At 40.1% G+C, this 16,832-nt stretch overlaps 1 protein-coding gene across 3 annotated transcripts in view; it reads left to right on the top strand.

Moving 5' to 3' along the window:
* The window catches only part of LOC129779003 (uncharacterized), a 57,260-nt gene that overhangs the window by 23,562 nt on the left and 16,866 nt on the right, over window positions 1–16,832 (top strand). For all 3 annotated transcript variants that reach the window (XM_055786232.1, XM_055786233.1, XM_055786234.1), the window contains exon 2: window positions 7,337–7,545. In XM_055786232.1, coding sequence (XP_055642207.1) covers window positions 7,337–7,545 — 209 coding nt within the window. The remainder of the gene's footprint in view (window positions 1–7,336; window positions 7,546–16,832) is intronic.

The following is a 16,832-nucleotide window of genomic DNA, read 5'->3' as shown; positions in this document are numbered from 1 at the left end:
CGGACAAATGTAATGCACCAGATAAACGTATGCAGTCCGACGCTCGCTAACGCTCGGTCGGACCTGACTAAAGGATCGTCTCCTATGTTTCAACAAACCGGGCAATCGGTGGAACACAGGTTTGCTTGCAAGAGGCCGCCGCTTCCGACGGCGGGTCGGCGGCCTACTCGGATTGCGTCACCTCGGCGGCTTGGTGCCGTCTCGATTCCTTCTCCTCGTTAAATGGGGACTTCGCCCCCATTACGTTGATCTCAAAAAAATTTCATCACGAAATAATAAACTCATGATAAAAATTGCGCTGCGGCGGCAAATATGTAAGTACCATTTTTTCTTATCTATTCTTTTCACAATTTCATTTAAAAAAATTATGTTAAAGTTACCTGTTTAATTTTTGGAATATTTCATAACCCATGCTCATTTCTGAATGATCGCTTGGTCTTAAAGACCAATACTGAAAGAACAGAAGACAGCATGTCAATTGTGCCTACACTTATTTCTAAAAATGACACAGCGAAGCCTTCAACATCTTTTTCGAATTTCCTCATTACAATTTCTCAGTTTACTTCGTAACTTCCTAACAGCAGATTCGACAAAACTCATAAACTGATTAGTCGGAATTTTTCCTTCTTCATTCGGGTAAACATCCCGTTCGGGTAAATGTTCATTCGGGTAAATGTCCATTCGGATATATTTTACATTCGGGTATTTGTTACATTCGGGTGAATGTCATTCGCGTATGCATTACATTCGGGTAAATGTGCTTCGGATAAACGTGTTTCGGGTGAATGAAATACGGGTGAATGGGACACAACCCCAGAAACTGTCTTATGGTGACCAAGAATAATATCTATAATTACATCGTGCTTCGAAATTTTGGCACGTGCTTTGCACATCTATTTGCGAGTTCAATTTTCCCGCATGCCTGTTCGATAATGTTGGAGCGCGGTTCTTGAAAAGAGTCTGTTTCTACCTACCCTTACAGAATTGAAAATGAAAGGATCATTTACTATTTTAATCCTAATGGTTTATCCACATAGAAAAATAGTCTTGAACTTTAACTCTCCACTGTATGATAACGAGTACTATGGCCGAGAGAATACCAACTGTGGAACTGAATTAAACAGTTGTGCTAAGACGTTTCTCAGAGTGTTATCGCTTGTTACCAGGGTTCAACATTTTCGAAGACGAAGCATAAAAATCGACTCTCCTCTCAGTCGCTCTGCTTCGAGCAGGACTACTTCCTGAACGTTCGCCTCTCTCTTACTACTTGCTACACAATGAACGCATTCGCCATCAAACATGACCCGATCATCAGTTATCCTCGCCCTTGATGCTAGTCAATTCATTTCTAGTAGAAGCAAATGGCTGTTCTTATAAACGTAACGAATGAATATAAATATGTCTCTCCATTCAATCTGACTCCACTTCACCACTGCTACTCCACCCAGGCATGTACCTCGTTGCCCGCGTACATATTTTAACGCCCTTTTCAATATGCCGTGAAGTTCATTTGACATTGAAAAATGAAATGAACAAGAACCATCGTAAAGCTGATAGCAACGAAAGCGGCCGAATGATTTTGATTTATATTGACAGAGAAACTACTGGAAGAAGCAAAAACTCATTTCCAATTGAACGCGAAGCCCGATGACTTCATAGTCCCCTGACGATCCTCAGTTCAATATGACTTTGCCGAGTCCTGCTTGGTACATCGATTTAAATATGGAGAAGCTCACTCCCGCTTCAAGTAAGCAAACTCCATCACGATACTATTAATAACACAACAATGGAAGCCTCATATCAACAGTGCCGCTGTGTATGGTCCAAACCGCGAAAATTCGAACAACAGGAATATTCTCATGCCGAGAAAAGGCGACATGTGTATCGATAGAATAGGAATACTCTTACGCCGTAATGGCTACTGTGTAATAGAGAAAAATGTATATCGATGAGATAAGAATACTCTTACGCCAAAAATGGCTACTGTGTAATATACACAATTATCGTTAGATAAAAATGTACACGAATTAATTCGGCTATATGAGCCTAATAAAATAAACAGATAGGATAAAAAAATTATTGAGGAAAAAATCTAAATAGATATTCCAACATTAACACAAAAAAACTTGACATTCTCTGGTTTTCTTACATCGATGTTCATAAATGTATAAAAAAAAATCTTCATTAATAAAACGTCCCTACAGAAATACTATTCGATCGGTCATCTTGTTTCTTTCGTTTATTCAATATAGCTTTGTCCTGGCAATGATATCTTAGATTCGATAGAACCATCTCTAATTCTTATGAAATTTATTTCTTAATTACTGGGGAAAGAAAAGGAGTGTCTTCTTAAAAGTCGCAAATTGTATGTGAAACTATGTAATTCGCGCCATTTTTCAATTTTCACAAACAATCCAGTAAATGTTATCACAAAAAGTTCAATCTTTTTGGCGAACTAGTTCATTCGTACCGTTCGCGAACGTTTTGTCCATCTATATTTTTCTGAGATATTTTATATGACTTATGTAACTTTCAAAGTTTTCAGGAAAAAAATATAAAAAATATAGCGCCTTTGGTCCCGAGACCATGAAAACTATAAAAAAGTAATACAATGAATAATAACGAAAACAAAGTACAAATTTCCTGCAACTGTAGTATTTTTTTTGCAAATAAGATTAGCTAATTGGCTTTAATTTGATATGTGAAAAACGTCATTTTTGGAAAATAAATAGAAAAAAGAGATTTTTCGGACCACCCTAAAATCGAAATGTTCAAATATGGGTCTAATATTTGCGATAAGAAACAAAGCTACCACTTTTCATGAAATACTGAGAACCATCGGTTCTGGTTTGGAATGGAATGGCTAATTGTTGTAAAAAGTACATTTCTTCAGAATGGGCCTATTTTGGAGGTATTAATATATATTTTGATAATAAATAAAGAAGTTTCTTTAAAAACACAAATTCGCGGTATATATTAGGCTGTCAAAAAAGCCCTGCGGTATTTTTTTTTAATTTTCATTTGTTCATAAATGCCAACTTCATAATACCCCTGTTATAGAAGCTCGCTTCCTTATTGGCAAAAAACTCGGATAGCCAATTTTCACAGGCCTCTTTTGTGGCTAACTTCTGACTACCTAGCTCGTTCGCCATGGACAAAAACAGGTGGTAGTTACTTGGTGCAAGGTCCGGACTATACGGCGGATGCAAAAGAACCTCCCATCCGAGCTCCCGGAGCTTCTGGCGCGTCACCAAAGAAGTGTGTGGCCTGGCGTTGTCCTGATGGAAGGAAGGAAGGAAGGTATTGAATTAGAGAGACTTTAAACTCTGAGAGTTCATTCGTCTCTGTCCTGATGGAAGACAATGCGGCCTCTGTTTATCAAAGATGGCCTCTTCTTCATGAGTGCTACCTTCAAGCGGTCCAGTTGTTGGCAGTACAGGTCCGAATTGAGCGTTTGGCCATAGGGAAGCAGCTCATAATAGATTATTCCTTGACAATCCCACCAAACACACAGCAAAATCTTCCTGGCCGTTAATGAGGGCTTGGCCACCGTCTGAGCCGCTTCAGCGGGCTTCCACGACTGTTTGCGCTTCACGTTGTCGTAAGTGACCCACTTTTCATCGCCAGTCACCATCCGCTTCAGAAACGGGTCGATTTTGTTGCGATTCAGCAGCGATTCACATGCGTCGATACGGTCAAAGATGTTTTTTTTGGTTAATAACGGTTTGATGACTTATCCCCAGCTCTTGGCCGATGCTACGGCTGCTTCTATGCCGGTCTTTCTCGGCTAATTCAGCGATTTTGTCGCAATTTTCGACGACAGGCCTCCCGGAGCGTGGCGCATCTTCGACGACCTCTACACCAGAACGAAAACGTTGAAACCATAGTTGTGCGGTGGAAATGGAAACTGTATCGGGTCCATAAACTGCACAAATTTTATTGGCAGCTTGAGATGCATTTTTGCCTTTGTCATAGTAGTACTGTAAAATATGTCGGATTTTCTCTTTATTTTGCTCCATATTTGCGACACTATAACTGACGAACGACTTAACCAAACAAAACACTGCCAATGACTATATTATAACTATATTATAATACCTTTCCAACAAGCTATAGTATGACTCGATACAATGAATACAACTAGAACTACGCGCTTACAACGACACCTCGCGGAAATACCGCAGGACTTTTTTGACAGCCTAATATATATATATATATATATATATATATATATATATATATATATATATATATATATATATATATCTGTCTGTCTGCCTTTCCGATTCTTATGGACTCCGAAACTACTGAACCGATCAACATGAAAATTGGTATGTAAGGGTGTTTGGGGTCGGGGACGGTTTTCGTGATAGTTTGAGACCCCTCCCTCCTCTCTAAGGGGGGACTGCCATACAAATGAAACACAAATTTCTGCATTACTCGAGAATTATTCAAGAAAATGAAACCAAATTAGGTATATTGGGGTTGCAATAAATGTTTCTATGGTGATTAGACTCTCCACCCCCCTCTCTAAGGGGATGGGGGAGGAGGTGCTGCCTTACAAATGAAAAACAAATTTCTGCATTACACGAATTAATAAAGCAAATGAAACCAAATTAGGCATATTGAAATTTTAGGGTGCAGTAAATGACACTCCACCCCTCTCTCTAAGGGGGAGCTGTCATACAAATGAAAGACACATTTCTGCATAATTTGAAAACTAATCAAGCAAATGGAACCAAATTTGTCATGCGAATGTTTTAGGGGACACGAATCGTTTCCATGGTCAATAGACACTCCTCCCCTCTCTCTCTGGAGGTGGAGGGAACCGCCATACAAATGAAGCATACATTTCTGCTTAATTCTAGAACTAATCAAGCAAATTGAACCAAATTTGGCATGTGGAGGTTTAGGGGGCAAAAAACATTTCTAAGGTGGCTCACCACTCCTCCCACCTTTCTGAGGGAGGCTGCCATAGAAATGCAACACAAATTTCTGCATAACTCGAGAACCAATCAAGCAAATGGAACCAAATTAGGCAAATGGAGGTTTTAGGGTGCAATAAATGTTTCTATGATGATTATACTCTCCACCCCCCTGTCGTATTCCTCGTTTGCCAATATTTTTTCCTTGCTTCACATGTTACTGCACCGAAGATAGAATACTGAATGATGCGAGAGATCAACATCCTTCGCGGAACGCATTCAAATTTGCTCTCTCTTTTGTTTGCAACCCCTGTCGGATTCTTTCTCTCTTTTGCATGCATCACTCTCTTGCATGCCAGCACACGCGACAACTTGTGTTTGTCAATCGCATAAGATTTTGCATTTCTCTACACTGTCATTTATATTTATAAATTTGTAGTGTTATTTCATCCATACCTTTAATCATCCCAACAGAAAACCGAAAGAAATTTGAAATGAAATTGTCGAACCTAATTATTGAAAATCATAGAATTTAAACAGATTCATCATATTTCCCACACCCCCCTCTCTAAGGGGGGGGGGGGCTGCCATACAAATGAAACAAAAATTTCTACATTACTCGACAATTATTCAAGTGAATGAAATCAAATTTTGTATATGGAGGTTTTAGAGTGCAATAAGTGTTTCTATGATGGTTAGACTCTCCACCCCCTCTCTTTAGGTAGGCTACCATACAAAAGAAAAACAAATTTCTGCATTACTCGAGAATCACTCAAGAAAATGAAAACAAATTTGGCATGTGGAGGTTTTAGGATGCAATAAATTTTTCTATGATGGTTAGACTCTCCACTCTCGTCTCTAATGGGGGGAGGGGGGTGTCTGCCATACAAATGAAACACAAATTTCTGCATTACTCGAAAATTAATCAAGCGAATGAAACTAAATTGGGCATATTGAGGTTCTAGGGTGTAATAAATGTTTCTAAGATGATTAGACTCTTCACCCCTCTTTCTAAGGGGGGCTGCCATACAAATGAAACACACATTTCTGCATTACTCGAGAATTAATCAAGTAAACGAAACCAAATTTGATATGTGGAGGTTTTAGGATGCAATAAATGTTTCTTTGGTGGTTAGACACTCCTCCTGCTTTCTAAGGGTGGGCTGTCATACAAATGAAACACAAGTTTCTGCATAACTCGAAAACTAATCAAGAAAATGGAGCCAAATTTGGCATATGAAGGTTTTACGGGGCACGAAACGTTTCTATGGTGAATACACGTTTCTATGGTGAATACAAACGAAACGTTTCTATGGTGAATACAACCATCCATTCCATTCCATCCAACCATTCCAAACATGACAATTGAAAATTTTCGGAAAACTCTGAAGGAAAAAGGGAAAATTCGGAAAATTAAATTCCTATATGTTCTACAATTACATAGTGACAAGTGCTGTTAGTGACAATTGCCATTTGTTGTTTGTGCTAGCGTAATTGATCTTTGTTCGAAGCTGGCAATGGATTTTAATGTGATGAAACGCACTTGTATATCTTCTTCTATCTATACCAAAAAAGGGTTCGCCGGATATGTTGATAAGAGCAGAACTCGAGGAACTCGTCCGATTTAGGGCTGTCTTTATTCTATCATATTTTCTGTATAAAACATCTATTCCATGTAACGGAGAAACATGTTATTTGCATGTTATTGAAAAATCTTGAACGAGAATTGTGTCTGAAAATAATCTGATATTATAATGATGAGTTTTGTTAGAAATATTAGGAATTTTATAGTAAAAGGTAAATTCAACGGGGTCGAATAGAAGATCAATCAATGAACAGTTTTGCGATTGGGCCCATCAACTTGCTCATAGTAAGAAAACGTAAATGTTTGAAGGTATTGATAACAAAAACCAAATTTTGGGCGGGACGAAGTTTGCCGGGTCAGCTAGTGTGATTGTTTTCCATAAGAAATTGGTCGACGTAGACGGAGAATTCCATCGCTTCCAAGTAAATAGAACTTTGGCTCAGCACTAAATAAGATCGTTCGCCATTTTTTCACATCCCAGGTAATACCCGGTTGAGCAAACGAAAGTCCCTTTACCTGATTTTTCATCCTGTAAATTCAAGAGTTTCTTCGCAGGGCGACGGGAGAATAATCTGACTTCAAGGACACGTCGCCTCACGATACCATTGTAGTAAATTTGTCGTGAAGGAAAAACCATGTATGAAAACACAACAATTAGAAAACAGAAATACATAAAGGATGGTTAGAGTCATGAAGGATCAAATTTTCGCTCAACGATTAAACATTTATCTCGTGCACACATTTTAATTACTGACTCGCGCCAGAAGATGTTAATAAGAATTTCCTCCTCTAACCTGACATTTTCTCCACTCCTTACGTTTTCCAGATTTCGTGATCACCCTGAAGGACGTCCGTGTGAGCGTTCCGGCAGCCATTCGCCGAGGTGGTAATGCAAATTTGATCTGTCATTACGACATGGAAGGAGCCGCGTTATACTCTGTCAAGTGGTACAAAGGCAAACGGGAGTTCTTCCGTTACACACCCAAAGGAAACCCAGAGCTCATGGTATTCCCGCTGCCCGGAATCACAGTCGAGGTGAGAGTAATTATTTTCACGGGGGAAGTATTACCTCTTCCACGTGCGTTTGCATGCACCCGTGGCCGAGTGGTTAGCGTCTCACATTATCATGCCGGGTGTTCGGGTTCTGCCCGGGGGATTTTTCGTCAAAGAAATTTCCTTCGACTTGCACTGTGGTCACGCGTATTTTAGAGCTTGCCCCTCGGAATACATTCAAAGCGTGTTATTTGGCTTAAGAAATCTCAACTATGTATTAATAAATGACGTTAATGCATACGTTGAGACGGCAAAAGTTTCATAGGGAACGTTAACGCCATTCAATAATAATAACGTGCGTTGTTTCAAATTGCCCTTAAACATTTCGATAGTCTTTTGGGGGAAGAATTTAATAGATGCCATGGAGCTCTTTCATCCTAGATCAACATTTCATTTTGGGCTCGTCAACCGCCTAGAAATCAAATCAGTGCGACCGCTGCTTTCATCAGAATGGCACCACTATTTGGTCAACCCAGAAAAACGTATCTCCATTTCGTTTATAGCCCCACCATACCAACAGGTATTGCCAGATTCTACCCAACAATTCGCCACTCTTCTCGGGCCGAGGACACCACTGAATGCCAGATCGTTTGCAACATATGATATCGCATCGTTTTTTTTTTTGTTCATCCTTTCGAAAGGGGAGCCCTTTACAGCCAAACAAGTTATGGCAGCAGCCGCTCCGATACAGAAACATGGGCTTGTGCTTTTTGCAGAAGTTCTCAAAACTGACACCCAACACTTGACCGCACCGGACCGTTTCAGGGCTGAAAACCTAACGCAAAACCAATGCAAAACGAGCTGTAAGGTTTTTTTTTCTCTGTATGCGAGTTTTCCCATACGTACTTGGCTTTTAGAGAACTTTTCCGTTTAACTTCCATTGGTCGTTCACAGGCACCTAACACTCTGCTGGGAGCAGAATTTGCTAGCTCTGTACAGTAACGGTGCATATTTGCAAAGATTCCAACAATTTCAAACACTGGACTTCTGACATATACATGATTTCAGGATATTTCTGTGCATTTATTCGTTTATTCGTCTAAATTTATCCTGCGGTATGAGTGAAAGCAAGTTTTTAATAATTCGACCATTTCAATAAATATCATATTACTTTGGCCAACATGTCACAGTGTGAATGAAAATATATTAAATTTTGTCGACCCTTTTCAAACATCTCTGAATCTGACCGCCGTTACGGCTTGATAGTCCCTCCAACTGTTATCTATCGTTGGGAATATTGTGATTGAATGCAAGTGCACTCGGAAACACGCTTCTTTCAAATATTTTTCCAACTCGACAGCCTCTCATTTCAGAGAGCTGCAATGTAGAAGCAAGTTTACTAACCCCTCGCATCCTCCTATCTCTAGCCCCTCGAACGCTCGACTGCGCTCGATGAGACCGTAAGAAGCTGTACTGCGATGGTATCGCTGCTGCTGGCGCCTTTGTGGGTGGCATCGCGGCAAGCATTTCCTCGCTGGACTAGATAAACAAGCGAAAGTCATATGCCACATGTTCCTGCTTCTCATCATCCCTCGGATGTCGGACAGTGACCATCGATTCGGAACCCTTTTCGCCCAGCTGCCTCCATCGTCCGGGATGTTGTTTATTATTATCATCATCATCACCATCATCGTTGTGCCTAGACTTTGCTAATGCGGCTGTTGAGAAAAAGTTGATTGGGGATGCCTGAAATGATTGAAATCAAGTAAATAAAAAGCAGTTTATGATATGTGTTTCTTGCCCCACATAAAGGCTCAACACTAAACTGATCAGACGTCCCGCGTTACGCATTACATTCCCGCATTTCATGAAAATGTCCCGCGAAACGTCCGGCATTTGGCAAAAGAAACGAAAATGTCCCGCGATATCAATATATTTCAATATCACAATTTGATCTTGTTGATTTTCTTAAATGGATGAATCTCAAAAAAAACTTTTATTTGGCAGACTGTTCAAAAGATTAATCCAAAGATTAATACGTTGAGCTGTTTTCATCGCATCGACATTGGGCTTATTGTTAAGAGAGTGTCAACTGGAAGCGACAGCAACAAAATTGGAAAATGATTTTTATTTAAGTTCCCTATTGATCCGCAGGGACCAACGTGAGTCAGACGAACAGTTCATCTTTAGTCCCCTAGCTCGGTCAGGGCTTAACGTTTAAAATGAGCCGGAAGAACTAGTGTATACTCGACAGGAAGAGGCAGAGTTGTTTGATGAAGTATCGTAAATAAAGCGCTGGGCGGTCTAACGGAAGTTGGCCGGAACCTGAACCATGGCCGATGAAAAGATGTATATCGGCGTGTTACCTTACCTTTTCGTGGCTTTGGTGGTCGTCTGTATCTCTATTTTGGCCATTCGCCCAAAAGTTTTCTATCAGGCGCAACTGGGGAATTTTGGGAAGGTTGGTGGTCTTCGCGACAATGTTTATCTCCAGCCGATCCATCCTCCAGTGATCTTTTGGCATAATGGGCTGATCCCAGGTTCGGCATAAAGACCATATCACCTTCTCAACTCCGGCAAGCACTTCGTACTATATATTTCCCCGTACACTATATGACTCGAAAGAAGAGCGGCATGGACATTCCCTTCACGTCTGTCAGAGAAGGATTTTCTTCCAGAAGTTGATGTGAATAATATATTTGACGTCATCGCTTACCTGGGGAACGTAAAGTACCCGGTCCCCTGCCATTCTTTGAATTCTAGCATCAAGTACGTCTAGTCTTTCATTATGAGTACGAAAAGAAGTTTTTCACTTCTTTCGCCGGAAAAAAGTTTTTCACCAGCACCTCAAGCTACTCCTTCTGGGTGAATTCCTGCTGCTCAGATACGGCCGGTCTCGTCTAACGCTTCCGCATCAAAATGTCCATTTTGGCCAGATTCTTCTCCACCGTTTGGCCGGTTGCTTCGATCTCCCGGCTTAAGGAGTGGCAAAGAGATGATATTGTAAGTACTAATCTATGGTTTATGTTCACATAACGTATATACATAACGTTTTGTTCTTTGTGTCCCGCGTTAGACCTCTGACCATCTGGTCACTTTACTCTACACTGAAATCTCTTGAAAGAAATATTGAAATATTTCAGTTTATATCGTTATATCAGTACAGATTTGTGAATCTTGTGATGAAACACAACGTGACAAATGTGACATAGTAATATCTACCACAGAATCAGACAAACATATGTACATAACTAGACAACTGTTTGAATCTGATGGTGTAAAATTCTAAACATTAAACATGTTGACCTTGAAGCCGTTTCAAATGTCAATTGTTCCTCCTGTTCCACCACATTTGATCCAAATTCGAGTAACCCTTAGTCGTGAGGGGTTGAGCTTGACGCATTTCTTTCAATCGTGCATTTGAAAACCAAAACACTCCTCATTTGTGTATGTTGGTGTTCGTGCAGAATGATGTCTTTATTTCAATTTTGCCATTTGCTTTTCAGTTATCATCAAGCATCAACGCATCAGAATTTTACTCGCAAGCGCACTGAATGTGTTCGGGGAACGTGCGTCGACACCCAGGAAGCCTGGGCCAGAGAGAAAAAAGCCGAAAGTGACAGCGACGAAAAAAAAGTGACCAGCGCCTTCAAGTGGAACCACAAACTTTCCTTCCAAGATGTCGTAAATAAGCTGGGAGTGTTGCCTACAACCGTGCATCGGGCTGAAAAACATGCCAGACTGTCGACTTATGGGAAGGTAGCCTTTCCAGCTGCGTCGATGAACAGAACGAAACGACCAAAACACGATCCCGGAAACTGTACTCGACAATGCAGATTAATTCCGATTTCGAGGTGCTGAGCGACGGAGCCTACGTCAAGACAGACTTCAAACATCCTCCAAGATAAAAGATTAATACAGCATTTTGGAAGGATAAGGTTAACGACATTTTTGGGAAGATATTTGCAGACGCGGCAAACTACCACTTGTTATTATTGAGGGATGCGTTAATTTTACCGCTCTATATTAGAAAACGAATGTTTTAATGTCGTAAAGTCAAGCGTGGAATAATTTACAGGAATGATCATTAGGTGTTTCAACCGGCTTTTTGGGCAAACATGAATGCTTCCTAGTTCACCAGATCTAAGCCCTTTTCAATCACTTCGTACGGTCACACATGCTGTCGTAGGTAAACGAGCAAAAGATGTCTGCTTTGGCCCAGTTCAAGGTCGTGATTCTCGTGCCATCTGCGACCGGTTTGAAACACGTTTGAAGCTGGTCAAAAAGGTTAAAGGCGATGACTTTATTGAGTTGGTTGGAAAGCCAGCTTGTGCTAGTTTTATTGTAACAGTTATTAAAAATGGTATACAGGTTACCAAAATGGATTCTACAATGCTGTATGACGAGATGGTTTCGTTGTTCAAGAGGAACAAAATTGCATACCAAATTTATTTGATTGGCTATGGGGCTGATGGAGTAAGGACCATGACTTCGCCAAGCAACTAATTTGGCGCTTTGCTAGAAAGAGATTGTTCACCACTTTTCATTATGAAGTGTATTTGCTATTGTTCTGCATTAGGCGTGTAAGCATATTCCAGATGGAATTAAGCAAACCAATAGCCCTTGTAGTCCCTTGCGGACTAGTAAGTGTGATGAGATGCAGGAAATTCTTGAATTGAAACCGTTGAAATTGCTGCATCCATGCGCGACTAGATGACTTTCACTGGTAGCAGTGGTGCAAAGAGTGCTTGACAGATATGAACCACTTCGAATCTACTTTAAATTTGTGAAACATATTAATCACGACTTTTCCTCACGGTTTTGAAATGTTTCACAAATGATTTCATGCAAACGCAAAAGATCTGAATAATGTTGCGTTTGTCAACAAAATTACGAGAGCTTGGGAAGTGTCTAGGTTAGGACAACAGCTGAACTACTCATTAGGAAGTACGTAAAAGATGGCAATTTTGCTGTTCAACTTCAACTTCAACATCTCGGTTATGATAAATCTGACCATGCAGAACCGTTCAATGGCATCAGAAGAAAACACAAGAACCATTTTACCGCTTACTGAAGATTTTCCTAATCTGATTCCCAAAGAAATTATTAAGCCAATTAATAAGGAATTCAGAGAGCTTCGCAATGTTGATTTTTCAGACTATTCTCCGGATTAACGAACCAATATAATCATGTTTTTAGGTAAAGTTCGAGCCACAACTAACCGTGGTGGTGAAATGGCATTTCCATAATAAAGAAAATTTATTCCAAAAATTTACTGAACACCGAAGAATGTGATTTGGTGCACATGTCTGCAACAATCAAGTTTAAATATGCGTAGATATGTGATAAGAAGAAATATCTGTTAAACCATGATTTACACATCAGACGTAAATATGTTGATTGTGTTGAACTTTAGAGACTTAAAACTTTTGCAGTTCTAGTCCTGAGAAGGGCCCTTGTGAACAAACACAATCCAAACTCCTTCTTCACCCGCCTTGAGAAAGACACTTCATTGTCATTACTCGTCGAAAAAATTCCAGACAAATCCATACTTTTGCTTTTCCAACATCCAGATTTTTGTTCAATACACCTAGCAACCCTGGCTTAACGTTGTATAAGGCTGTGGAAACTAGACAAGGAATCGACCCAAACTCATAACTCAAGGAACATAATCCTCACATGAGGAAGAACACATTATCTTTGATAAAAAAAAAACTTTTGAAACAGTTAAAAAAATGATGACAATGTAGTGCATTGTGTTGTTTTTTCGGTATCCTGGACGTTTTTTTATCCAAAGCTCGATTCAAATTGGTCATTTGTTGTCGGTAGCGTTCAGTATAAACGATATCACCAGGTCAAAGCCTTCTGATCCCAACAAACACAAAACATCATCCTCCGTCCATAGCAAACTGCCGGTTCAACCGATTTCGTACGATGTGGGTACTTGGTAGTTTTTAAGGACTATCGAAGAAGTCCAAGTATCCAACAATCAAACAATACTCTTCAAGCCCAGAGATCGACACAGTCAAAGCTCTTCAAACCTATGTTGCAGAGTATAGCTTGCTTTTCATGAGTTTAAATCCTTCACTCAATGCAAAATAAGGCGATGTTGCTGATAACGCATAATAATGAGGATTACTTTGGAATATTTGGCAATTTGTTGAGGAAAATGCTTTTTCCTTTTCGGACAACCCTAAAATGGTTGTCACGGACAACCCTAAAATGGTTGAACGGGGTCACCCTAATGAAAAAATGAAAAAAATACGGGTCAAATGTTTTGCGATGAAGAACAAAACTACCAATTTTCACGAAAATCTGAGAACCATATATAGGTTTGGCATGGAACGGCCGAATATTAAAAAAGTGATAATAGAAATCTATTATCACTTTTTTAATATTCGGCCGTTCCAAAGTTTTCTTAAAAACAAATAACTGAACAGAACTGATAAGTTTCAAACAAGGAAACAATGAGTCTATCATTGCAAAGCATTCACAAGATACTGTTTTGAAATTCTTTTTTTCATAATTTTGATATCTGTCTATAGACAATCTGTGTCTCCTTCTCCTTTTAGAAAATTCCTTGAAATCCATCAGATGTTTTATATACAGATTATGTTTCTGACCGATGCTGTTCACCAGTTTCTGTTTAAATAATTAAATCACATCTCGTGTCCTGTATATCAAATTACACGAGAATAAGAAGAATAAAAGGATTGAAATTCAGAGTTCCATATGGAAGTAGCTCAGATTATACTGATCGTGGCTGGATAAATTCGGGTTTTCCATGAGTTAAAGAAGGTATTATTATTCAACAAAATTGTAGAAATGTTTCTTGCAAAATGATTCTAGCCTTGACCTATACTATATGCTTCTCACTATTCAAACGAGTAAGACAGATCTAAGAAAAAGAATATGCGAGATGTTCATTATTATACACAATAGTTATGTTTTACCTCTACAGTAATTTATAGAAAGAGAAAATAATTTTTTTTTTTTTATCCAAAATATATATTTTATTAAGGCTCATATGGCGTCAGCCTAACGGGGCCGGGAGTTCAATATTTTGACAATGTTTGCTTAGACTATGTTAGTAATATGTAACCGATTACTCGCGGTTGACTCGAGGTTAGTATTACAAGTGTTCTCATAATTGGTATGTCGCAGTCTTCGATGCTCTGTACGTGTGCCCGACACGGGATACTTCCTATTGGTATGCAGCTGACCATTAATCAGCAACGCCCCCCTTGTCTGTACCCCATATCTAGCGTGGTGCGTCTTTCTCGACTCGAGGAATCCAGGATAGAATGGTCACTAGCCGGCGCAATCATCAGCTCGTGTAGAGTTGTCATGAGCGGTACAACCTTTGACTCTTGTTGAATAATCAGTGGACTGCGCAACCTTCGGCCCGTGCATCTGTAAAGAGTGTGTGTATGTATTGCCGCGACTAAGTAAAAGTTTATCGATCGGATAGGAGGGATATGAAACGGGGACACAACGAAGGAAACATCATTAAACGTTGACATCGGCGTTTCTGAGGAACAGGTATAGATGAAGCAGAAGATCAGGATCCCGGCTACCTAAGATATCCCGGACGGGGATATCCGATTGTCTGCCTTGTGCTCTCAGTGCTCTAGAGAGCTGAGAGCGAGCAGCATGGAACCGGATACACGACCAGACAACATGCTCGATGTCGTGGTTGCCATCGCCACAATCACAAAGATTGTTTGCTGCGAGCCCAATGCGATAGAGATGCGCGTTTAGGTTGTAGTGATTGGACATAAGCCGAGATATCACGCGAATGAAATCACGACCTACATTCAATCCCTTGAACCATGCACTCGTCGAGACCTTAGGGATAATCGTGTGTAACCAACGACCGAACTCATCACCACTCCACATGCGCTGCCAACTTACGAGCGTATACTGACGAGGAATGTGGAAAAATTCATTATAAGCAATTTGCCTTTCAAAAAGTGTGCCTTCTAAAGCGCCTATCTTAGCTAGCGAGTCCGCTTTCTCATTCCCCGGAATCGAGCAATGAGAGGGAACCCATGCTAAGGTAATTTTGAATAATTTGTCGACCAAAACACTCAATAGTTGTCTTATTCTTGTTAGGAAATAAGATGAGCGTTTATTAACTTTCATTGAGCGGATTGCCTCTATTGAGCTGAGACTGTCTGAAAAAATAAAATAGTGGTCGATGGGCAATGTTTCAATGATCCCTAATGCGTAATATATCGCACCCAGTTCAGCGACATACACGGAACAAGGATCTTTGAGTTTGAAAGAGGCACTGGAATTTTCATTGAAGATGCCGAAGCCAGTGGACCCGTTTATGAATGAACCGTCAGTAAAGAACATTTTATCAGATCTAACTTTCCCATATTCTGCCGAAAATATCGGCGGAATAGAATCGGAGCGTAGGTGATCTGGGATTCCATGGATTTTTTGTCGCATGGACAGATCAAAAATGACAGAGGAATTGCAGAAGTATGGGAAGCAAACTTGGTTGGAGATGCCTGGTGAAGGGTGCACGTCGTGGGTAAGGTACTCATGGTATATAGACATAAAACTTGACTGAGGAGTCAGTTGGAATAGATTTTCGAAGTTATCAATCACCAATGAATTCATGATCTTGCAACGGATGAGAAATCTGTAGGATAATTCTGTGAACCGAAGAGTAAGCGGGGGTACTCCTGCCAAAACTAAGAAATATTACAGAAGAAAATAATTACAGAGAAAATAATATTACATTCCCATATGTTCAACAACAACATCTAATTAAATGGAATATTATCTCATACACTGTATTAACACGTTGAGTGCCATGTCAGTCATCGGTGACTTGAGTGCCATGTCCATCATCGGTGACTAACACCGAGCTTTATTACACACCGGTGACTGACACGACCGGAACGGAAAGCTCGGTGTCAGTCACCGATGACTGACATGGTACTCAACGTGTTAATTTTACCTACATAACGTTCAAACGTCCGAAATTATGCAACCGATATAACGTTCAAACGCCCGAAATTATACAACCGACATGTCTCTTATAAACGGGAATGAACTCTTTCACTTTACGGAGTTTATTTTTACGCGCAGCAGTCCGTGACAATAATGATAGACACAAAAAGATTGAGTGAAGTGTAAGTGACGTGAAACCGTATGTGACAGTGATGTTCATGATCAGGCCCAATATGTTCTACAACTGATGATTCTGATAGGAAACGCGGAAAAAAAGTGGATGGGTCAGAGCCCAGGGTCTGTAATTTTTGTGTTTGATGTGTGAGTATACCCTTTCGATCTTCTAAATCAGCAGCCAATTA

Source organism: Toxorhynchites rutilus, chromosome 3 (genome assembly GCF_029784135.1).
Source record: "Toxorhynchites rutilus septentrionalis strain SRP chromosome 3, ASM2978413v1, whole genome shotgun sequence".
NCBI classification, from domain to species: Eukaryota; Metazoa; Arthropoda; class Insecta; order Diptera; family Culicidae; genus Toxorhynchites; species Toxorhynchites rutilus.
Note: the sequence above shows the minus strand (reverse complement) of the source record. Positions and strands in the feature narration are given on the sequence as shown.